General features: G+C 47.3%; 1 protein-coding gene across 2 annotated transcripts in view; it reads left to right on the plus strand.

Moving 5' to 3' along the window:
- LYN (LYN proto-oncogene, Src family tyrosine kinase) overlaps positions 1-25686 on the plus strand; it is a 133112-nt gene that overhangs the window by 87853 nt on the left and 19573 nt on the right. For both annotated transcript variants that reach the window (XM_012774080.3, XM_012774081.3), the window contains exons 9-10: positions 6556-6738; positions 7224-7300. In XM_012774080.3, coding sequence (XP_012629534.1) covers positions 6556-6738; positions 7224-7300 — 260 coding nt within the window. The remainder of the gene's footprint in view (positions 1-6555; positions 6739-7223; positions 7301-25686) is intronic.

Consider the following 25686-nt stretch of genomic DNA (forward strand, 5'->3'; position numbering starts at 1 on the left):
GTGTTGTAGCGTGTGTCAGAATGTCCTTCTTTTTCAAGGCAGAATAATGTTCCCCTATATGCATTTATCCCATTTTGCTTATCTGTTCATCTGCTGATGGACACTTGGGTTGCTTCTGCCTTTTGACGGTTTCGAATGCTACTGTGAGCAGGGGTGCACAGATATCTCTCAGAGACCCTGTTCTCCATTGTTTGGGTATATACTCAGAGTGAAATTGCTGGATCCTGTGATACTTCTTAATTTTTTTGAGGAACTGCCATACTGTTTTCCATAGCAGCTGCACCATTTCACATTCCCATTGACAGTGGACAAGGTTTCAAATTTCTCCACATCCTTATCAACACTATTTACTTGCTATTTTCTGTTTTGGTGGTTTGGTTGGTTGGTTTTTTGTTTTGTTTTGTTTTGAGACAGAGTCTTGTTCTGTTGCCCCAGGTAGAGTGCAATGGCATCAAAACAGCTCACAGTAACCTCAAACTCCTTGGCTCAAGTGATCCTCCCACGTAGCTGGGACTACAGGCATGTGCCACCACACCCGGCTAATTTTTGTAGCGACAAGATCTTGCTCTTGCTCAGGCTGGTCTTAAACCTCTGTCCTCAAGTGATGCACCTCGGCTCCCAAAGTTGTAGGATTACAGGTGTGAGCCACCGTGCCCAACCTGGTTGGTTTTTTAAATAGTAGCAATGTTAGTGGACATAAGGTGTTAACTCATTGTGGTAGTGATTTGCAATTCCCTAATGATTAGTGATGTTGAGCATCTTTTCATGAGCATACTGGTCATTTTATATCTTCTTTGGAGAAATGTATGTTCAAGCCTTTTTCCCATTTGTTATATCATGTTTTTTAAATTTGATTTATTAATACTGTTTTAAAGAGAGAGGTAGTAGAGCCTCATCAGAAATAGGGGTTATAATAGAACCTAACATGTGGAAATTGTGTAAAGATTGAATGAAATGATGCAGGTAAGTACTTAGTCCAATTGACAGCATTCAAAGCACTGCTATTATTAAATATTTAATATTATTATAAAGAAAACATGGTGACATTAGTGCAAAGGCCATAAAGAGGGGAAAGGTATTACCCAGGCTTTTCACAATATACAAAAGTCATTTGTTTCTTTGGTTTTTTAATTAATTTTTTAAATTTTGATATAATTGTAGATTCGCATGCAGTTGTAAGAAATAATACACTAAGGAAAACATATGTCCACACAAAAACTTGTACATGAATGTTCATAGCAGCATTGTTCATAATATCCAAAAAATGTCCATCAGATGGTGAATGGATAGTAAAATGTAGTCTATCCATACAATGGAATATTCAGCAATGAAAAAAAAAATGAAGAGCTGACACCTACTACAACACAGATGACTCTTGAAAACACTATGCTAAGTGAAAGAAGTCGGCCACAAACAAACATATTATAAAATTTCATTTATGTGACATGTCCAGAATAGGCAAATCTATAGAGGTAGAAAGTAGATGGCTGGGTGTCTGGGGCCGGGGGCTGGGAGGATAGTGAGAGTAACTGATCATGAGGACAAGATTTCCTTCTGGGGTGATGACAACATTCTATAGTTGACTGTGGTGATAGTTACACAATTTTGAATATATAAAAAACTGATGAACTATAGACTTAAAATGAATAAATGGCATGGGATGTGAATTACATTTTAATGAGGCTGGTATATATATATATATATATATACACACACTGTGTTTCCCCGAAAATAAGACAGGGTCTTATATTTATTTTTCCTCAAGAAGACACCCTCGGCCTTATTTTCAGGGGATGTGTTACTTTTTTAAGTAAGATATAACAATCTACATTTATTCAAATACAGTTAAGTCATCTTCTTCTGGAACATCATCCTAACTCTCCAAAACCCTGAATTCCATCCTGAATTTCTTGCGACTCTATTTCCTTTAGAACCATTGGCCCCAATCTCTCATGTCAAGCAATAGAGCTCTCATGGGGCAGATGAGAAGGGCTGCCCATCTTCTTTACCACTCCACAAGGAAATGCATGGGTTGTGCAGATGTGCTGCGTAGCCACGCCCATCACTAGGTCTTATTTTTGGGGTAGGGCTTATATTGCACAAATGCTTAGAAATCCTGCTAGGGCTTATTTATGGGTAGGTCTTATTTTCGGGGAAACATCTGATGTATTATTAGAAATAATACAGAGAAATCCCATGTGCCATTTACCCAGTTTCCCCCAATGATAACATCTTGCAAAAAACGGTAGTACAGTTTCGCTACCAGGTTATTTGCATTGATAGTTGTTTGTTTTTAAATTGTGCTTTTCTCCTTCTAGTCTTGTTTGGAAGGGAGGGAGAGGAAGGGAGAGTGGGTAGAGGAGAAGAGAAAAGAAGAAAAAATAGAAAATTTTGACCTTGGATCTTTTGCTGATGTCGTCTATGAGTCTGGCTGTCAGCCAGGGAGCTCCTTCTTAGCTACTGAAGTAATTTCAGCATGTTGAATACGGTTAGCAGAGGAATACCAGGAATAAAACCAAGGGTGGTGATTAGTGATGTGTGTTATGAATTGGAGGTCAGATAATGCCCCCTCTCCACTGTGCGTTTGTGCATCTCACTCTGATTGTCCAAGTGCTGGTGTGATAACTAGGCCTGTGCTGTTTAGATCTTCTCAAAGGATAAGCAGATTAGCTTTTCTCATTGATAGAAAAATACAACCAATTAAAATCATATTACTGTTAACCTAATAAGTTAATTTTTTGGTTAAATGTAAGGAATTGTTCAACAGTCTGTTTTATGGTCTGAATTTTTTTGGTCTGAAACACAGCAAACAAATACTAGGAAGTGACCTGTTCTTTGGGGCAAGGGGGTGGGTGGGGATGAAAGAAAGAGGTGTCTTTGCCTCAAGCTGTTTCCTCTTGTTTGTGTGATCCTCGTGACATCTGACTTGGGCGACATGTTTCCTCTGTGAATTGTCCTATTCCCAGGGAGCGGGCTGAACGGGGAGGCTAAGGACGGCGTTTCCTCTTACCATGTGGTCCGTGAAGAGGCTTTACAGAGAAAGGAAACATTTTAAGTTGACTTTTGCTTGATAAATTCTCGTTTGAGCCAACTGAATTAAAACTAATCACTAGCCAACTTCCACAATCAACTGCACGTATTTTTTTTTAAAAACCCTCCATTTTGTTGGGCACTTGGGCACTTTTGACAGAGCGAGTCCCGGCTGGAATTGGAGCTTTCTAAAGCTGTCACATCCGCTTTCTTTAACTGCGGGAAAGTGGCCCTCCACAAGAGGTGCTTTACTACTGTGAAAGTATTTTTTAAAAATGATTTTACATCTGTACTAACAACCCAAATCTCCGTGACTAGGTTAATTTGAACCTTCAAACTCTTGGGGAATATCTTGGCAAAGTACAATCTAGCGTAAGGATCAAAACCACCTTATTCTTCAAATGTCAGCAGCTCCACAAAATGAGATCACTTAGCAGAGCGGCCATTGTCCCTGTGCTGTTTGACACAGCTGCTTTATTCAGTGTTCATCTCAAACTCCTTATCAGCATTGAGTATCGAGAGCTGCAGTATTTCCTGGTCACTTTTCCCCTACCGTTGGAAAGCGTTTTTCTCCTTCGACCTTTACCCATACTTTTCTATTACATAAGAGTTTTGAACAGTTTTTTTTTTTTTTTTTTGGACAGCATAAGGGAAGGAACTGTTTTGTTTCTTTAACTTTTATCACTATGTAATATAATATAACAAGCAAGATAGAAAAATGCATACAGGTGGGGCGCGGTGGCTCACGCCTGTAATCCTAGCACTCTGGGAGGCCGAGGCAGGGGGATTGCTTGAGGTCAGGAGTTTGAAACCAGCCTGAGCAAGAGCGAGACCCCGTCTCTACTAAAAATAGAAAGAAATTGATTGGCCAACTAAAAATATATAGAAAAAATTAGCCAGGCATGGTGGCACATGCCTGTAGTCCCAGCTACTCGGGAGGCTGAGGCAGGAGGATTGCTTGAGCCCAGGAGCTTGAGGTTGCTGTGAGCTAGGCTGACGCCACGGCACTCTAGCCTGGGCAACAGAGTGAGAGTCTGTCTCAAAAAAAAGAAAAATGCATACAACACAAGTATCCAGTCTCACAAGTAATTACAAAGTGAAAACCTGTCTACTGACCAGTGAGATCACCCAGTAGAAACTCGCCTGCGCCCAGAAGTGCCCCGCGCCCCACCCGTCCCCTGGCACCCAGAGCCCCGCCTGTTCCCCAGAAACCACTGCTATTCTGACCCTTGTGACAATGTCCTGACTTTTCTTCATAGTTTTACAACCTCTGTGTATGGGGATGTGTGCATTCCCCCAAAAGAGCTCAGTTTTTCCTGTTTTTAAACTTTATATAAATAAGTCCCACCAAATGTGCTCTTTTATGTCTTGCCTCTTTTATTCAATGTGTTTGTGAGATTCATCCATGTGTTTGGGTGTGGGAGCTACAGTTTTTTCATCTTCATTCCGTATAGCATTGTGTTGTGCGTGTATTCAAGGTGTTCAACAGTTTACCTGTTCGTTTTACTATTGACTGGTGAAACTGGAGTTGTTCCCAGGACTTGACTTCTGTGAACAGTGTGCTCCGAACATTTTTGTGCAGATGCAAGGGTGGATGAGCCTCTCTAGAGCGAGTAGGGCGGGAGTGCGTTTGGGGTAGTAAGGAATATGAATCTTCAACTTTACTGCTGACTTATTTTCCAGTGCGCTGGTCTCAGTTCATATTCCCACCAGCAATGGACGAGAGTTCCCGTGCCCCCTGTCCTGCCCAACAGGGTAGTAGCTGGAAGGGTGTGGGCCCCAGGGCAGCACGGGCCGGGTGTGGTCACTTGGAAGCAGATGCTTTCTCATCCCCCTTCCTGGGCCCCGTGGAACGTTGTTTCGGAAGCTTTGCAGTTGAATTTCAGTGATGCTCAGAGAGGGGGTGCCCTGGGTGCCCTGGGGCAGGTGCTCGCCAGCACTTGAGAGTGTCAGACTTTTACAATTTTTGTCAAGCTCTGCGTGGTTTCTCATCATGGCTTTATTTGCATTTCCCTGATCACTAAAATGATTGAGTACACGTGTATATTAATCATTTGGATTTCTTTCTTTTGAAATGCCCATGCAAGCCTTTGCCTATTGTTTCTATTTTTCTTATGACTTTGTAGTAATTATTTATATATTCTGAATGCTAGTTCCTTGTCAGTCATATGTGTCACAGAGAATATATTTTCTTCTTGTGTTTTACCATGGACATACTCATGTAACTGAGGACCTATTTATAATGGAATTTTCTTGATTTAAAGATAATATTAAAGGACCCTTGTTGGTGGAATTTACTTTCAAATAACATTTAAGCTCTATAGAAAAGGTGCTATTGCTTGTAATTATGCATTTAAATGTCAGACGAATTGAACATATTCAGTTATTTTGGGTAGGTTGTAGCTTCTGAAAGGACCTAGGATGGTTCTTTGTCAGTTTTCTATTACTGTCTTCTTCTCCACACGTTCTAACACTTATTTTACACTGCATTCTTCATTTTCCTATAGGGCACAGCAAGCTCCTACTGAGTGTAAATCAAAGTAGAAAATAAATGGAAATGTTTTAATACAGAAATCAGTCTTAATGATCCAAAGAAAAATCATTACCTAGGGTTGTTCTCTGAAAGCTAATACTTTTTCTTACCCATTTGAAGGTTTGAAAATAGGAACATAATTTCTTTTCTTTTTAAAAATAATTCCTTTTGTTAAAAAAAAAAGGGTACATACTCACTGACAAATGTAATCAAGATAGAAAAGAGCAAGAGAAAGTAGAAGTCACCCCAAATTCTACCTCCAGAGATAATCACTGTTGATTTGTGCTAAGCACATACAGATAATATGGTGCTCTCAAAAGTGGGACTAAACACTCTACATTACCTTTTCTTTTTTCCTTTTCTTTCCATTTTTGTTTTGTTTTGTTTTATTTTATTTGAGAGAGGGTCTTGCTGTGTTACTTGGGCTGGAGTGCAGGGGTGAGATCATAGCTCACAGCAGCCTTCAACTCCTGGGCTCAAGTGATCCTCCTGCCTTATTATCAGCCTTTTGAGTAGCTGGGACTACGAGAGCACACTGCCACACCCAGTTAATTTATTTTTTTTGGGGGGGGGGAGGTGAGACAGTCTCACTGTGTCACCCAGGCTAGAGTACTGTGGCATCAGCTAGCTCACAGCAACCTCAAACTCCTGGGCTCAAGCAATCCTCTGTCTCAGCCTCCCAAGTAGCTGGGACTACAGGCATGCGCCACCATACCCGGCTAATTTTTTCTATATATTTTTAGTTGGCCAATTAATTTCTTTCTATTTTTAGTAGAGATGGGGGTCTCCCTCTTGCTCAGGCTGGTCTCTGAGCCATCCGCTCCCCTCAGCCTCCCAAAGTGCTAGGATTACAGGCGTGAGCCACTGTGCCCGGCCTATCTCAGGCTTTTTCCATCTATATAGCTAAATTTTCTTCTAGCACTGCATCTACAAAGTGAAGTTTCCAATTTTATGTTTGATAAAGTATGCCCTGACTTCATTTTTCTCCCCAGGTTACTATAACAATAGCACCAAAGTGGCCGTAAAAACCCTGAAACCAGGCACCATGTCCGTGCAAGCCTTCCTCGAAGAAGCCAACCTCATGAAGACCCTTCAGCATGACAAGCTTGTGAGGCTCTACGCCGTGGTCACCAGGGAGGAGCCAATTTACATCATCACAGAGTACATGGCCAAGGGTGAGTGCCTCCCAGTGCCCAGCGCCTTTCAAAGGCTTCCAACTCAGAAAGTAAAATGTGCTGAGCTCTGCGCTGCCTGCGAGGTGTAGGTAGGAGTGCACCTAGCTGACCGTCTGCGGAGGGCAGGCCCTCTGTGAGCACCTGCGGCACTTGGTTCCAGAGGAGCTCGCTAACGACTGGGCGGCTGCAGTCAGGGAATCATGGTGGCAGGTACTCTGGAATGCGTCGCTCTCAGAAACCTGTAGAGAGAGAAGCAGCATCCACCCTCATCCCTTCTCACCTGAAGCCCATGCTATGCCTCACGTCAGGTCAAAGGGGACTGGGTTTGACCAGCCTCAGGAAAAGGCCTTAGAACCGGATAGAATTGCAAAGCTAACAATTTTGCAAGGGGCTCCCCCCAACAAGAGTAATGAACATTTGAATTTTGTTTGGCTTTTTTTCTTGTGTGCTTAAACTATGCTAACTTGTTCTTTCTTTATAAATAGGCAGTTTGCTGGATTTCCTGAAGAGTGAGGAAGGTGGCAAAGTGCTGCTTCCAAAGCTCATTGACTTTTCTGCTCAGGTAATGGATTAAAAAGCCCAGTGTGCATGTAAATTAGCAAAGGCATCCCTGTTTCAAATTCACAAAGAAGTTACTGTTCCGGGGGGAAGGAATTTCCGTTGAATGTTTCCCAATAGCTGTTATGAGAAAAAGATCTTCCAAAGCACACACTGTTTTGGACAGAACCGGGAGATTCCCATGGGTTGTATGCACGTGTCTAGCTTTGACGTGGGTGTCACCTTCTATAAGATAACATCTGATGCTTGTATTCATTTCCCCACAAGTCACAGAAACAAAGCAGGTGGATCAATCACTTTGTTTGGCATTTCAGAGAGACAGTTCCACACTGTGTAAACACTGCAGCTTTTAAATGATATGAGTGTTGTACTAAAGTTATGAATATAAAATACGGATACTTTTAAGTCCTCAGTGTTCTTAAAAACAGAGGAACTACATTCCTTTTTTGTTCTTCCCCTTTTCACTCCTTCCTGTTGGATGTATCATCAGGGTTCTGTGAAATAGTCATTTGTAATATTTCTAGTACTAGCCTAAGAGTTGCACATTCATTTACTTTGGAATCACATGTTTCCTGATTTAAGTGTATTTAAGAGCAGAGGCAAATTATCAAGAAATCCAGCAATGTGTCTGACACATCAAGGAAATGCACATTTGAATGATGCCAGCTGCTGACCTTTAGTAGTTTCATCGTGTTCATTAGTGGTGTTCAGTGACTGGATTGTCTGTTTCTCAGTGTTGGCAATGCGTGGTTCGTGTTGGGAAGGCCATGTACCACAAAGCCCACAGGAGATTTATAGAAATTCTAGGGAAGTCTGGTCTTCACAATCTTTCTTTTTCACTCCCCTTTCTTTCCTCAGACCCAGTTTTAGTTGGGAAATTGATAAAGCCTTCTTGGGAAGATGAGATCAAATGAGTAAATGAGTGTGCAGGTAAAGTACTCCAGTGAGACAGGGTTGGAGTGCATACTCCAGCAGAGTGCTGTGGGCAGAGCTGGAGTTCAGCGCCTCAAGCTCTAGGCTTTGTGTCCTGGCTCTGCCACTCGGCAGCCACACTGCTTTCAGGACACCTCTGCCTCTTTGGGTGAGTTTACCTGCCTATAAACCAATAGCGGCGATTCCCACTTTAAGGAGATGTTGTTGAGGGTCAGATGAGCCGCCGTGGACACAGGCACTTCAGAGCCTGTCAGCGGTCGCGGGGGCCCTGCGGAGGGTCCCTCACCATCCCAGTACAGGTGTGTGACGCCCTCATCTCATTTGCCGGAACTCAGCAGGTTGAATAGGTTCCTCGTCTGAGTAGGAGATTCAGATGTGACCTGGAATGCCAGTATCTAGTATGGACAGAAGCAAAATCGCTGTGGTGGGACAGAGGGGCAGGGAAAGCACCGGTAGCCCTGTTTTTAACCCTGTCCTCAAACTCTATGCCGGCCCAGGGGAGGCTCCAGGGGACTCTGAGGGGTCTGGGACTACAGTTTGAAAAGCAGTGGCCTGCAGTAAGAGGGACGGTGACGTGGTTAGGTGCTCTGGACCTTGTATAGCCAGCGGGTGAGGAAATGAAGAAAGCAGAAGTCACACTTGCTGCTGATAAATGAGGCCCTCACTTGAGTAGTGATTTGGGTGTCCCCTATTGGACGAAAGGCTTGAGTGCAGTAAAGGTTTGTCACACTTGGACGGGGATTTGGGAGAGTGGGACTGGAGGCCCAGAGGCCTGAGTGGCCATGGCAGTTCCAGCTGCCTGAGGGTCTGATCTGTGCCCACAATTCAATAGGGTAGAAATTACACACATTGGGGTGTGTGCTCTACCTGGAGAATGCATGTATTTTGTTACATGAGTATTTTGTGTTTGATTTTGCATAGCTTATCTCATAAAACATTATCTTAACATAGTCAAAGTTTTTAAGATCCAAGTCAAAGCCACTATGTCTGTTCTTTACTTTAACTTTGTGAATTACTACCCTTACAACAGAAAGTAACTTTTTCTAACTTAGAAATGAGTAGGCAGAAAAAGTTGCCTTCTAAACCTTTGTAGCTTGCATGGAAGATTGTTACAGAACCTGGCACTGGCTGTGACTGTCACACTGTGGATTTCAGGTAGCTTCACTGACTCCTCTCTCATCTGTGCTGGGGTGGAGCCCCCTTGGTGAAAGGAGGGGCTGGGGACAGTGAAAGCCACTGGTCTCCATCTATGCCAGTTTACCAAACCCAGCCCCTATGGACAACCTCCTTGTTTGCCTGTCCCAGGGTCTGTTTCCCAGCAGTGGCTCCTGGTAGAGCTGGGGGAACATCTAGTTCCAGTGCACGGACTGTTCAGTGACAGTGGGAGAGGCAGCCAACAAGCCCCCAAGCAGGTGGGTTCAGCACCAAGTTCATTTTCTTTACAGCTAAGTGCCAGTTCCTGTTGAGCTCCGGTGTTCAAGGTGCAAATCCCACCCAGTCTCTTTCCTGGTCCTTCCCTCAAGGTAGAGCTGGCGAGACCACCTATTACCCCACCGTTAATTATTATTTGCTTCATTTGCTTGTGGCTTTTCTTATTAAAATACCAAAAATGTGAGGAGGGAGCCTTACGTTTGGCAACAGGAGTGGGCCCTGGATGCTCCAGCCTCAGTCTGAAATCCCACACCTTACACACCTGTGTCGTGGCCCATTTACAGGATAGAGGACAAACACAGAACACAAAACACAAATGCAGAACACAAAGAAAAACGTGGACACACATACAGATGGTTGACTTGAGTAATAAAGCACCAGGTCAGTTTTATTTTTATACTCTAAAAAATTAAAGTTAGTTCCCTGTACATAACCACCCAGGCATTTCAGCAATGGCCATAAATTCTGGAATACGTAGCCTTAAGGAAGCAGATGTCCCCTGGCTCAAGGTTTTCAGGTGGTTGCTCTAGGTGCTAGGCATAGATCACGGACCGAGATTAGCAAGGATGGGCAAGGCAAGCCACGGGGCATTTCTCATCCCCAGCTTTTCTTAGGGTGATCCCCTAAGATCTTCCGCTGAACCTTGGTGGCTGTGCTGGCTTAGGTCGCCCCTCCCTTGAGGGTTCTTACCCGTCTTTGACTAACCAGCCATCTTATGGGGTATACGCAGCAATCACAGGAACAATGTGTTTATCATGTGGCCTCCAGACCCCCCAATGCCATGGGGCGGGGCAGCTCTTGCTTATTTGCAACTCAGGTCCTTTGTTATGTCTCTAGGCAACAACCTTGTTTATCACAAGGACCTTGTCCGTGGAACATATTACTTTCAAACACTCTGGGCAGAGCACGTACATTACTCACTAACTGTAATTCTTAAACTAGGAAAATATATTTTAGTCCCCTACACACCTGCCTTCTCCTCACTGTGCCGGAGCCCCTGGTCACGGGAATGCCCTCAGTTCCCTTAGGGCCAGCACTACCAGAGCTCCTCCTCCTTCTCACGCACCTTTCCCGAGTCATCTCCTGTGCCAAGGACACCATCTTCATATTTTTCGCCTTTTCCTCTCTAACACGTGTCACTCATTAACTTTACCACTTTCTATCGTGAATAACACGAGAGTGGTAAATATTAATGAGGCCGGCCCAAGGTGACAGAGGATACCTAGTGCCCAGATACTTAGATCATCCAACCTCTCTTCTCCCTTCTCCCAGCTTTACTGCTTAGGGATAGAGCAGAAGAAGAATTATATTAGTCCATTTGGCATCCGAGCTCTAACTAAGCAGTTAGTAGGCTCTGCAATATGTTGACACTTGCTTTCTTCAAAAGCATTATCAATAGCATCTGTGTTCACGAGGGGGAATAGTTAAATTCAGCAGATTTTCACAATAAGAGATTGGTTATTGGGGGTGGAAATAAACCAGTTTACTTAATCCCAGTCTCAGAAGAATAAGGGAACCCATAAGGGGCAGAGTTGGGACTTTTCCCGCCGTCTGTCTCTGGCCTCTTCTTCCCTCTCCCCACGACGCACTTCCCCATGCCCTGCTCTCCCCACCGAGACAGGAACTGGCTGAGTGCACATGACAGTTCACATGAGAACTGATTTCATCACTTCCTGTCTCCGGATGAGTTCTGAAAGGCTTGTGTGAGCCCCAGTGTAATCTGCACCCTCTGCCATCCTGCAGCCCACCTGTCTTCCTCTCCGTACCCATGGACATGAGGAAATCCCAACCAGAGCAGCTCTACTCGTTGTTTTCTCCTTGTTAATTAATAAGGAAATACGTATTAAATGAAGCATGTTTGTGCTTTTTATGCTGAAATAGGAAAATACCTCTTTGCAAAGGAAGTTTAATACTTTCAGCATAGAGAGACTTTGCGTCGTTCCCTTCCAGACTTTATCCCACGTAAGAGAAGAAAAATGAACTTGGAAGGAGAAGGGGTTGAAATCAGTGGGAATTTCCTTCCGCAGAAATGGAGGTTGAATTGTAGACTTGTAACACTGAGAGGAAAAAGAAGTGAGAAATTCACAGTTGCAGTTTGGAGGTAAAATAAATCATCTTGTAATTCAGACCAAGTGAATCAAAGCATTTATTACTCTTTGGTGGCAACATCTCTGAAATGTCAAAACTACCAAAAAGGAAAATATCTGTGAGTAAAACATCAATATAAACTGCAAAATCAAAGTTTTTGTTATAATATGGCAACAAATAACATCTATTTTACTTCCTTCTAGTTGATGAAGTACTTGTACCTCCATTATCTAATTTGAGCCTAGCAGCCTTGAAAGTGTTTATATTGCTGTTTAATGCTTCTTACAGACGAGGAGGTAAACTTGGACTTACCTAGGGTCTCTGAGCTGGTAGGTTGATTTGCAAAGGCTTGACCCAGGTTCTTCTGACTCTGTATAACTGACCTTTCCGCTGCACCCTACTGTTGTCCCATCATCACAGCTGCTCCTGTGGGCATTTTGCACCCAGTGATACTGTGATTCGTGGTTTTCCTCCTTAATGGATTTTGCCTATCATAATTAATGATTTCTCAAGCTTTTTTCCCCAAAAAAATCTTTATTTACAGAACATAGCTCTTTCTGTCACATGGTAATTATGCTCAGGATATATTTTACCCCCAGTGTTAAATGTTAAACCACATTTTAAGCTAGAAATTGGTAAAAATGAGGAAGGTGGGAAACTTCAGTCTATCTATACAGTTCTTGACCTTTTTGAGTAAGGAGGCCTTTTAACATTGGACCTTTCTGAGCACACCCTGGCTGCTGCATCCACTGAGCGAGAAAGCAAGGTGCAGACGGGGTGTGCCTTGCGGCGCTCTGGGGCGGGGCTCGCAGCTCTGTTGGCCCTTCAAGCCCGAAGTGTCTAGAGGGGATGTTCTTGGGAAGTGTCTAGGATATGTGATAATACCATCCATCTCCTCGTTCCTTCTCTCCGTCAGGAGCCTAAGAGATACGTTAGGTTCTCATTTTCCAGCTCAAGGCTGTTACCTTATTGAAGCAACTACTACTTTATTTTCAAAATCTAGGCCGGGCACTGTGGCTCACGCCTGTAATCCTAACTCTTGGGAGGCCGAGGCGGGCGGATTGCTCAAGGTCAGGAGTTCAAAACCAGCCTGAGCAAGAGCGAGACCCCGTCTCTACTATAAATAGAAAGAAATTAATTGGCCAACTGATATATATATAAAAAATTAGCCGGGCATGGTGGCGCATGCCTGTAGTCCCAGCTACTCGGGAGGCTGAGGCAGAAGGATCACTCAAGCCCAGGAGTTTGAGGTTGCTGTGAGCTAGGCTGACGCCACGGCACTCACTCTAGCCTGGACAACAAAGTGAGACTCTGTCTCAAAAAAAAAAAAAAAAAAATCTATATTAATATTAGCCCTTGAATGACAGTGGCATCAAGTGTCATTACATTTAATTTACTTAAACTGGAGGAAGAGTTGCACTGAGGTATCAGATGGGACTTGGTGGTGAATGGGACCCTCAGGAAACTGACATGGTTTGTGCTTTAACAGGAGGCCGGGCCGTCCCCACTCCGTGCTAACGGCACCCCAACCCCCAACGTGGGGGTTCTCATGCCTGACTCTATACTGAGGTGCCCGCACTCCCAATTCTCTTTCAAGCCGAAGCACCTCCTCAGAAGGGAAAAGGCCAGCACTAAGAGGGAATTAATTAATTCCATAAAAGGGCTGCACGGTGATCGGACGGGAGGGTCGCTCAGTGTGCGCAGCAAAGGAGCCCGTGCTGGGAGCCATGCTCTCCCCGCGCCCACAGCCTAGCACGGCTGCGGCCAGCTGCGCCCACGAACTGGGGGTGCGCTGCCGCTGAGCCGGGACACCTGCTTCTGCGCCTCTGCCGGGGGTGGGGCACCGTTTTCCCAGGGTGGTAGGCCCCAGTGCCCCCTCTGCGCGATGAGAGGCACAGGTTAGGGTGCCCGCAGCCTCTGCTCTGACCTTCTGTTGACTAAGAACATCTCCTCCTGAGGCCGTCTGTGTGACTCCTCTTCCCGAAGCCGTAATGAATGACTCTGAGCATATTCAGATGACATCCATGTAAGATGTTGACCTTGCTCTAAATAAAAGAACACAAACGTATCACATGAATGTGGGCCCCAGATGTTGGGGACATAAATACCGTATTTATCTTTTTTGAATAATGAGTTTTATGTTCTTGAATTAAACTTTGACCATGAAAACTTTCAAAATGGGCAAATGAAACTAGAGTTAGTGTCCGAATTGCAAAACTGGATCATATACAGTTTCCTTCTGAAGAGTTGAAGGAATAGGAAACATTTAAAAATAGTATAAAACAGGAACTGTTTTGAGAATAGATAGGATTGGGTGTTTTGCATATGTAAGCAGAGGAACCACGACTGGCTGTTTAAAATAGCAGCTGGGGCAAAAGAATTTATTCTTGTTTTGATTTTGATTGGAAAGCTTTCTAGCACCGAAAAGCAGCTTTGGGTTAAGGTACGGGCGGGTGGTGGTGCTTTCAGCCCGCGTGCGAGATCTGGTGTTATTTTGTCCAGGGGTGGCAATTTCTGGTCAGTGCTGCCACAGGTTCCAAAACAATTTCCTCTTGGGTGCTCATCATGGAAGCCTGCAAGGCTGGAATTAAATTGAAGTGTTAGCTCAGGAGTGGGCAGAGTTTCTCCCCAGCTGCTCAAAATTTGAAAGTGTTGTTGAAAGCACTCTGAAGGTGGCCCTGGAGTGTGACTCCCAACTGACCTTTGTCCTCAGGCCCCCGCTGGCCCTCCCCCTCTTAGAGCGGCTCCCTTTCTTTCACCCACAAACCTGTACTGAGCACAGCCAGGCCCTGTGCCAGGGTGTGCTGAGCAAGACACGTCCTTGCCTCCAGGAGCAAATGGCTCGGTTCAGGAGGCGGGTAAGTAACTGGCGAGGACAGGGTACAGCACAAGGCACCTGGTGAGGGCTGTAGGGCAGGCACTGCAGGCTGCTCTCAGAGTCCGTGCAGGAGGAGGGCCCAGTGGGTAGTGGCAGGTGGGAGGGTGGGCTTCCTGGAGGAGGTGGCCCTGAGAGCCAGGGTTAGCCCCGCTAGCTTAGGAAGAGGTGTAAATGCAGGGAGGGGTCTTCAGTTGCCAGACCTTGGTGCGTAAGGACACAGAAAAGGGGGTGCAGGTGGGGGTGTGTAGACAGTGGCTGGGGAGGCAGCACTGAGAGAAACGTGGACATCAGGGAAACTGGAGCTGTGTCCACTCTGAGTCACGGAGGAGGAGAACTCTGGGTCATAAAATATATGCACAAAAATAAAAATCGTTAAACTCAGCACATAATTTAAGTGGGACTCACAGGTTTTCACTCTTAGTTATATTTTATCTTTTAGTAATGAGTAGCTGTTGTTTGTATTTATGCCTCGTCCTAGCCCCCACTCACCAGGATGTTCTTTATGGAAACTGGCTGATTTGACTACTGGGGAACCGCAGGGCTCTGTGTTTTTCATGCTCTTAAGATTTTGTTTTATTGTTGTTTTTGTTTTGTTGATTAAACCTGATACCAGGAAGGGTGGGATGGGAAGGGGGGAGAGTCTGCGCTCCAGCCCGAGCGGGCCTCTACAGGGCACACGCTGAGATGGACACGGCACACGCTGAACTTTCTCAATTCAGAGTTTGATTCTCAGGCCCTCTCTCCCCCTGCTCAAGCCAAGAAGCACCTGAAGGAGGTCACACCAAGTTTGGGGATAATTAAAACTCTCAACCAAGCAGCTCCCTGGCGTCCCCTGCAGCGGGTGTTGGGCCCAGCCAGCTGTGAGACCACGGCAGGTTGATTGGCGCCAGTTTGCTGTTTGTCCGGGGATTGAGCATTTCCCTCAGACCTGGTAGGACGAGATCTGTGCTGTCAAGACTGCCCCAGCCACTGTGCACAACGGGACTGGAAGAGAGGAAAGCTGGAGTCCAGTGACAAAGGACAGGGCCGGGCCTCCACGGAGCAGAGGAGTAGAGGAGGTGTCTGGGGCAGCGCTGGGTGGGGGTGGGGGTGGCTGATGGAAGCAGCTGGCCGTGCGGGCTTTGAGGTGGCATGGGGCATCAGATAGAGGGGTGCTTGGTGGACAGATGTCTTAGTGTAGGCGTCTGGGCGGGAGAGGTCAGGAGGCTAGTGCTGCAGACAGTCTTTAAATGGGTGTTCAATGAGGGGAGGGGCAGGGGACAGCCCTGGGCAGACCCTGGAGAAAGGGCTGAGTGGGACAAGTCAGAGGGCAGGTCTGGGACACCTAAGTGGGTGTCCTGTAAGGAGAGCGCAGGCCACCGGGCGTTCAGGTAGTGTTTGGAGGGCAAGGAAACTTCCGCTGGACTTTGTAGCAAGGAGGTCTTTGGAGAACTTGGCTGGGCCTTTTCAGCGCAGTGGTTTAGGTGGACGCCAGCACTCGGCCTGTCCCTGCTGTCTCCCCTCCTGAATCCTCGCGCCCTACTCTGTCTCCACAGCTTCTCCCCGACCCTGGTTGACTCTTCTTCATCTTCCTCTCTTTCCTTCTCCTCTGCTTCCCTTCCCTGTCCGGCCTTCCCCAACCGCTTCCCCCACACTCGTGAATAGACCTTCATCCCTGTTCATGCTTGAAGGGAACTGTATACTCCTTATCCTTATTTTTAAAAGTAGGTTTGTATTGGTTTTCTAATATGAAGGGAAAAAATAAAATAACTGAGAGAGCGACTTTTAAAGTATTGGTCTTTTAAAAACTATGACTTTGTAGACCCCTGTACTGCAGAAAAGGTTTGCTTCCTCCACCCTGGAAACACATGCTGTGAGAAGTGTATGTAGCTATTAATGTGTGGCTCGTGCGGTTTTGTGAAATACAATATGATAATTGTTTTAAAATTGAGTCACCAAAAGCAGCCCTCCCGCCCACCCCCATGTCAGACCGGTCTGACGTAAGCGTCTGTCCTGAGGCCAGCCTGGCGCGGAGTGCCCGGCTGTCCTGGAGGTCAGGCTCTCGGCCTCCACCCAGCGCGGCTCTGCGGGCGTCGCCCACGGGAGCCAGTGTTTCTGGGCTCCCTAGAGTTCCTGGGACCCTCGTCTCTACCTCAGCACCAGCCTGAGGCCCCGCCCATGGTCCCCGGGACCCCATCGACCGCAGGGCTGCCAGGGGGCGGCTCACCCTGGTGAGGAAGACCCCAGCAGACTCCTGCCCCAGGTGCCATGTCCCGGCCTCGGCCCTCTCCACACCCCACACCGGTGTCACAGCCCACATGTGCAGTTGGCTTTCTGCCAGGGCAGGCCACAGTGCCCTAGAGATGGGCGCCACAGGGTCCTCAGCCACGGTCTCCCACTCCAGGGGCTCCCCAGGGTGTCATCCCGAGCCCCTCTTGTGTTCACCCCCTGCCCCAACGGCTCATAAGCAAACAAACCCTCTCAGTTCTTCTTCCAAAACACGGCTCCCTCCCAGGCCGCCATCATTCTCATCCGGACTGTTGCAGCTGCCTCTTCACTGGTGTTGCCCAATGTAGCATAAAAATTCGAGGTGCCCAGTTAAATTTGAATTTTGGATAAATAACAAATAACTCTTGAGTAGAGTTATTGAGTATGCCTGCGTATCTTCTCTGGTGGCCTTTCTTTTGATGGGTCTCCCTCTTGTCCCTTTGGCCACCCCCTTTCCCCATTTAGTAGGCGGAGACAATGGGATGATTTTTTTTTTTTTACATTTTTTTGTTGTGGTGAAATATGCATAACATAAAATATGCCAATTTAACCATGTTCAAACATACACTTAGTGACATTAAGCACATTCATGTTGTGAAACCATCACCACCATCTGTCTCCAGACTCTTCCATCTCCCAGACAGTAGCCCTCAGTCCCCATTGCCCTCCCCCGGCCTCTGGCCACTACCCTTCTCTCTTCTGTCTCTGTGCATCTGACCCTTGGGTGGTTTTGCGTCTCTGCTCCTTCCCTTCCACACACTCCCACCACACCTGCAGAAAGCCCCAGGGCCCCTGCCTGTGCTGCCTCTCCAGGGCCTGCCCACCAAGCACTTTCCTGCCTCGTCCTCTCCTGAACCACTTTCTGGAAACTCCCAGCCTTTGCTCCTTTTCAAGAACGCATCCCCTGACCTTCCATCCAAACCAGGTCCATCTCAACCCCCTGCCCCTGCATTCTCGTCTGTCTTGGGCCTCTGTTTCTTCTATAGCATGTCCTGCAATTTGAATTTTTTCAAAAAATTCAGATTTTTTTATAAATTCTTATTTACTTTTGTATCCCCAGCATTAACATAGTGTCTTGTATAGAGTAGGTGCTCAATAAATATTTACTGACTGACTATACTGACCACTTAAAGTGGGGGCTGCCTATATTCAGTTTAAAACAGTAAGTTCTTTATTCTCTGTTTTGTGCAGCCCTGAATGAGTAACTACAAGAACATATTTTTTTTAAAGGTTTTCTGAGTCACTATTCAGGTGTATTTAACCATAAAGTATTTTCTTCTTCCCCTTCCTCTAAGTGTGGGTTTACTTTCCTGCACAAAACTGACCTCACTGGTTGAAAAAAAAAAAGTGAGAAAAAAAGAAGGAAGTAGAATGTACATATATTTAGGCTGTTAGAGAAGACAGAGTGCTGCTTTGTTTTCATTCCTTGAGGCAGAAAGCACACCAGAAGGAATGAGGAATTATAATGAAGTAATTGACGCTGAAGCCAGTGGCAGATGCAATGAGTCTAATTTGGAGGGGAAATACCCACAACGGAGCAGGCTGTCCCCCCCCCAGCGTCACCCAGCACCTCTCGAGCCTCTCCCTGGGTGCTGAGCAGAGCCCCTTCTGCGCCTGCTGCCAAAGGCAGGCTCTCGACACCCTGGATTACTGTGGTGATGGGCTGGTGGATTCCGCAAAGTCCGGATTTCCAGCTCTTGCTAATTCCCCACCCACCTCCTCCAGTGTCTGTGACACAGCTATCTGGGCAGTGCTGTGTGTTACAGAACCAACCTCTTGCACGTTTATTGATTAGGATCATATTTATATTGCAGGCTGAGCATCCCTTATTTGAAATGTTTGGAACCAGAAGTGTTTGGGATTTCAGATTATTTTTTGGAGTTTAGAATATTTGCATTATACTTACAAATTAAGCATCCCTAATCCGAAAATCTGAAACCCAAGATGTTCCAATGAGCATTTCCTTTGAGTGTCATATTGGCACTCAAAAAGTTTTGGATTTTGGAGCATTTCAGACTGGATTTTCGGATTAGTGTGCTCAACCTGCAGCATTGTGAAGTAGGACTGATGGTATGTTTCCACTGAGATCTCTTTGACTCATTACAGGGAACTTGATCCTCTTTGTTATGTCCAGCCCCTCCACCTCCTGCCTGCAGGAGCCCCAGCTTTGAAGTCCCTGCCACCAGGCTGTCACTGGTCTGTCCCGCCTGGCTGCAGTGTCCTTGGATCCGGGCACTTGCCCTCCCTGCTGTGTTCAGCCCTGGCTCGCCTGCCCTCCCCAACACACCCCTGTCTTCGCGTCAAACACAGGCCTCTCTGTTTCTTGGCTCTCCTTTGCCCCAGCCAATCCATGGCATGGCCCAGCCCTTCCCCTTGGATCTCTCACACTTCAGCCCCCGCCTCCCTCTGCCCACTCCCCTCCAGTGCTTCAGCTCCAACACTCAGCGCCAGCACTTCTGATACCTGGAACCTGCTGTCCCCACCCCCGCCCAGCCTGGGATTTTCTTCCCTCCTTCCCCAGCTTGCACACACTTGCTGCCCTTCCCCTTTGTCACATGTGCCCAGTCAGATCCCAGCCTTGTGGAAGTCTACTCTTCTCCTGTTTTGCCCCTGCACCCACACGACGTCTGTGCCCGGTGCGGACGTGCTGAGCCACCTTCCTGCACTTCCAATTCAAAGCCCCCAACCCGAGGGGCCGGTAATCCTGCTGTATGTGCCCAGCCCACTCCCTCTCACTCCCTCCTGGATAGCCGTGCCCTGCTCCACCGCCTTCTCTGCCCCCAGCCTTCCACGCCTCCCTTTCTCAGCGGGATACCCTACTGCCTCTTCCCACCAGCAGAGAGCCCCACGGCTGCTGCCCGCCTTGCTGATGTCACAGCCGCCCTGCACTACGCACGGGTCCTGTCTTCTCTTGTGGCGTCAAGACATTGTTCTAGAAATTCTGCATTAGCATTTTCCCTGACTTCTCTCCCGTGCCCATAGGACTACGATAAAGCCTTTCCTTTCTCCCACACCCCTCCCACCCATCTCTGCCTCCGTGTTCGTCCTCCCCGACACCAGAAGTCCCTGAAGGACTATACCCACTCTTGCCAGTTCCTCCCTCCTGCTCTCTTGAACCCACCACGGCCCAACCCACGCAGCTCTCGACAGGTCATGAGCGACTCGTGATGCTGAACCCTAGGGCCTCTCCCAGCCGCCTCCTGGGCCGCAGCCGTGTCTGGTGGGTCTCTCCCTCCTTCCTCCTTCTCAGCACCTTTGGCTCCTGGGGCACCATTATCTGCTTTTCCCGCCCTCTCACTAGCCATTGCTTCCTCATCTACCCGATGTTTCCATGTTAGAATGTCCCAGAACTCAGTCCCCTTTGACCACTCTGTCTCTACATCCACCTCCTTAGCGATTGCATTGAATGCGCTGTGTTATTTTCCTAGGGCTGCCACAGGGCTTAAAGCAACAGAAACTGATTCTCTCACAGTCCTGGAGGCCAGAAGTCTGAAGTTGAGGTGTCGGGAGGGCTGTGCTTCTCTCACCGCTGTGAGTTAGCGAAGCCCAGGACTTGTTTGCCCAAACCAGTAGGCTTGGACCAAGTGACCTGGCGAGCAACATGCTGCCTCCTCAGACCACCCCTCCTGCTCCCTCATCCTTCAGAAAAGGAAAACACACAGCCCTACAGAGGGCGGGCTTCACAGGTGCCATGTGTGAGCACATGTTATTTTGAAAACTCACTTCAAAGGGGTTGAAGTATAAATAAAGAATATAGCAAATCTGTTTCAGGTACATTTGGAATTTATTAGATCTTGTTACAGGCTTCAAGTTTGTCACAGGACAAATAAAGCGGGGATTGTTTTCAGAGCTTGGGTGCCGGCTTTGCATAGGAATTCTCTTCAGAATAACCAAGTTTGGGTTCTTTATGGTATCTTTTAGTTGAAATGTAGCATGGGTGCTTATTATGTATTTTCTTCACTTCTTAACTATCTGGCATGGTGTATCTTTATTTGCTGATTCATTGTTTTCTGTCTTCCCCATTAGAAAGCAAACGCCACTGTATACAGTCCACTCCACACCTGGAATGGGGGTGAGGGGGTTGGGGGTGGCTAATGGCAGGCAGCAGGCAGGACTGTGTGTAAATGGGTGGATGGATGTCAGTCCTCGTAAGTAACGGAGGACTCTGCCTCAGAATACCATGACCTGTAGTGCTTTAACGTACAAAGGGTGTACTTGGGGCATAGCATCCCAGTAAAGCTATAAATAGCAGCTGTACCATTTTACATTCCCACCAGCAGTGTACAAGATTTCCAATTTCTCCACATCCTCACTAACACTAGTTATTTAGTTATTTTCTGGGTTTGTTTTTTGTTGTTTGTTTGTTTGAGACAGTCTCGCTCTGTTGCCCCAGCTAGAGTGCAGTGGGCTCACAGCTACCTCAAACTCCTGGGCTGAAGCGATCCTCCTGCCTCAGCCTCCCAGAAAGCTGGGACTGCAGGTGAGCACCACGCCTTGCTATGTTTTCTAATTTTAGTAGAGATGGGAGTCTCACTCTTGCTTAGGCTGGTCTTAAATCCTGAGCTCAAGCATTTTCTGCTTTTTGATAACAGCCATTCCTACCGGGTATGAAGTAGTCTCGTGAATTTTTGCAAGAGATAGTAAATGGGTATTAGTTGACAAACTCCTTTTTCTTTTTTGCTGAGGAAGGTGATTCTCTTTCATGTAAACCTACTGATTTAAATATATGTCAGGGTTTTGGTTTTTTTTAATTTCTCTTTTCCCTCCTTTTATCCTGCTGCCAACCTCATGAGCATTCTATTTTTAAAGGAAGGGGCCAGTGTGGATGAATGGTTAAGAGCACAGGTCGGGGACCACCAGCCAGATTTGAGTTCAAATCCTGGCCTTCCTAGGAAAATCTCAACCTCTCTAAGACTCAGCTTCCTCATCTTTACTATGAATATTGTCTCCTTTGTGGGCTTATTTTAGTAATTATAAATGCCTAGCATATTGCCTGGGTGACCTGGAGCTAATACATGGTGACTCTCATGGCTGTTGCAAAGTGTAGATTCCACTATTTCTTAGCAGTTTTACTTGGAAAAGAATATTATAATAACCAAATAAAGCTAAAATAAAATTTCCAAGAAATGTTGACCCCAAAAGGGTAGCGTGCTAACACAGCAATGAATGAGCTCCCTGTTCCATCCCTTCCTTCATCCAAACTATGGATTCAAGAGTACAGGGCTCCGTGTAGGGGAATAAGTGAATATTAGCAGGGGAAAAACTGTTTCTGTAACAAATGTTGAGTGCCATAAAACAAAGGCTGTCATATTGGAAGTACAGAGATGTGTTCTTAAACTTTCCTTTTGTAAACTCTATTTTCTTCACATTCTGTTTTCCTGCTGTTGCCATTAAATGGTTTTTTTTTAGGTCAGTGTGGGATTGACTCCAAGGGCTCCCTTTTATAAAGAATCCTTTAGAGAAACTGTAGGTTTTACTAATTGCTAGTCATTTTTCGGTTCCAGCTTGTGACTATTGTCATTGTTATTTCATAGGGTTTTCTAGGGCCTTTGAACGTAATTAATCATGTGAATTCCTCTTTTTCTCACGTGTAGGGAGCAGACACCTCTCTAGAGAGTGAGGCAAGTGATGCCTATTACAACAGGTGAAGCAGCGTGAACACCACGTTTCATTCTTTCCTGCTTTTTGGCAGATTTCTTGTTTAATTTTTCTCACTGCTTGTCTACATGACAAATGGTTTCCAACCAGCCGATTCTAAGACAGGTTGCGTTCTCAGTTCCAGTTTCTCATTTAGACTGGAATTTCCTGGGGCAGATTTTAGCTTTGCTTGAGAGACCACATTCAGCCCCTTGGGGAGGTTCCTAGGATCCCTTTTTTCCCTCAGTCATCTGACTCAAATGTGGGTTCTTCTCATTAAACTGGAAAACAATAACAACAACAACAAAACAAAACTCACCAAGCGAGATAGCCTGCTATTTGCCAGTTTCTCAGAAAGCGATAGTAATTGGAATGAACACAGGAGCACTACAGCCGGACGCGCAGCGAGGCCATCCGCGCCGCACCTCACCATTAGTGCAGAGCATGGCGTCCCCGGTGATGGCGGCGGGCGCGCGCGGAGCGAACAGTCCTCAGAGCACGCGCCCGGCGAGGCCAGTGAGGAGGCGCAGAGCCCGGGCGTCTGGTGGTGGCGGGGAACTTACTGGAAGCCAGTGGGATGGTGGAAGGTGCTGGGATTGACAGACTTCTCCTTGGGCCTTTGAGAAGAGCAGGAAAGGACCTGGGTGGCCGTCACTAGTAAGCCAGGCCACTTGCCAGGGGCTTTATTTGACTCGCTAGAGTTTGTACAGCATAATTGAGATTTCTCTCCAGACTCCACATAAAAGGCGACCGGCTTGTCTTCCACATTCCCCAGGGCCTTCTCTGTTAGCTGTTCCCGCCCCCAGTGTGTGACGGCAGCCCGCGCCTCAGTCTGCTACTTGGTGTTGGGAGCTGGAGTTGAGGGGGGAGGGACCGCGTCGCCTGCTGGGGCGGCAGGGCTGCGCGGGCCACGCCTGGGGAATGAGAACGCAGACTCTCCCGGTAACTGTGCTAGTGGAGAGGGAATTCAAACTAGTGCGCTCAGCTAAATGCTTCCTAAACACTTTGGTTTGATTTAACATTTTTGACCTTGTACCCTGGGGAAAAAAGTTATTTGCAAGTGTAGATAGGACTTTAGATTTTGTGTTTCTTTACCAGCCTGCCCACCGTCAGCATGTGCATGTGTCAGGGTGTGTGTGAAATCATTTCTAGAGGTAAGAATGTACCAGAAAACAGAAACACAGCGCCACCACGAAGGTCATGTAGCGGGTGTCCCCAGTGGCCTCCCACATGCTGCTCCGGTGTGGCGTCCACCCGATCCCACACGCCCCGCCCACCAGCCACCCGTCCACCCGATCCCACACGCCCCGCCCACCAGCCACCCGTCCACCCGATCCCACACGCCCCGCCCACCAGCCACCTGTCCATCCTGATCCCACACGCCCCACCCACCAGCCACCCGTCCACCCGATCCCACACGCCCCGCCTACCAGCCACCCGTCCATCCTGATCCCACACGCCCCACCCACCAGCCACCCGTCCACCCGATCCCACACGCCCCGCCCACCAGCCACCCATCCACCCGATCCCACACGCCCTGCCCACCAGCCACCCGTCCACCCGATCCCACACGCCCCGCCCACCAGCCACCCGTCCACCCTGATCCCACACGCCCCGCCCACCAGCCAGCCGTCCACCCTGATCCCACACGCCCCGCCCACCAGCCACCCGTCCACCCCATCCCACACGCCCCGCCCACCAGCCACCCATCCACCCCATCCCACACGCCCCGCCCACCAGCCACCCATCCACCCCATCCCACACGCCCCACCCACCAGCCACCCGTCCACCCCATCCCACACGCCCCGCCCACCAGCCACCCGTCCACCCCATCCCACATGCACGCACACCAGCCACCACAGCTGGGTCACCTCCACCTGGAGGAGCCAGGGCCTTCTCTCCTGCGGTGGCCTCAAGGGCACCTCAGCAGGGCTAGCACTTCCTGTTTCACGCCCTCAGTGGGAGAGGCGTTTGGTATGACCTTAATTCTCCCTTCTCTGGCCCACGGTGCCTCTGGCTGGCTCAGCACCCTGGTGTGTGGGAGGGGAGCTGGTCCCCAGATTGGGGGCGTGGGAGGGCTACAGACACCTGGTGACTAACTCCTTTTCTCCTCACCATACCTTAGAAAGGCAGCTCTGGAGGACTATTTATGTAGCGCCAAACAAGAGAAACCTGCCCTTAAACGCAGGAAGCATCATTACTAATATCATCTACGTACCTAGAATTTTCACTGGGTACTAGATGCCTGGAGTTCCACTAGGACCCACCTGGGTTACTGGATCCTGGGGTTCACTCTTTGACTTAGTAGGGGTTTTCATTTGTTTGTTTGTTTGTTTTTGTTTTTGTTTTTGTTTTTTTGAGACAGGGCCTCGGTTTGTTGCCCAGGCTGGAGTGCAGTGGCGTCATCATAGCTCACTGCAGCCTCAAACTCCTGGCTCAAGTGATCCGACCCAGTAGCTCTGTACCTCCTCCCAGGGCAGCAATGTACTCAACACAGGCATGCTCTGTTCACTTGCTTCAGCCATAGGCATTTTCAAGAGATCCTTGCTGGACAAGTGATGTAACATTTCAGAGAAAAACAATTAAAAAATAAAAATAAAAAAGAAGAGATCCTTGCTCCACACTCAGAGCGTCAGTCATAGTGTGCCGTGGGCTCCCTTATCACTTTGCTCAATAAACCACTTTTAAAAATAAAACTAAAACACAGAAACATCAAAAGAAGAAAATTTCATCATCATATATTTTCACTAAACATACGAAAAGAACTACAGAATGCACGTCCACCGTGCTATTTGAGCTGAAGAGCAAGAAATGCAAACCCGTCTCAGCCTGAATCAGTTGGCTTTAAACCAGGAGTATGAAAGTATACTAACATTATCTCCTTATGTGGTTATTCTCATTTTAGGTAATGGGGATGTTTTTTATTTCGAACTTTCAGTGGCTTCACACACAGACTCTCTAAGACAGAGTTAGACATTAGCACAGGAAGAAGGGGGATGTTATTAACAGTGTCGGCAGGTGGTTTAGAAGTTGGGGTGTTCTCACCTTGGTACACTGCTGGACCTGGTATGGTGATGCTGGCATGGCCCAAGATGAAGGAATCTCCTCATTTGATTTAGAGCCAAAAGACTGAATCAGTTTTCCAAACCCTCTAAGTCATTGCCCAGCCCCAGAGC

Source organism: Microcebus murinus, chromosome 7 (genome assembly GCF_040939455.1).
Source record: "Microcebus murinus isolate Inina chromosome 7, M.murinus_Inina_mat1.0, whole genome shotgun sequence".
Lineage (NCBI taxonomy): Eukaryota > Metazoa > Chordata > Mammalia > Primates > Cheirogaleidae > Microcebus > Microcebus murinus.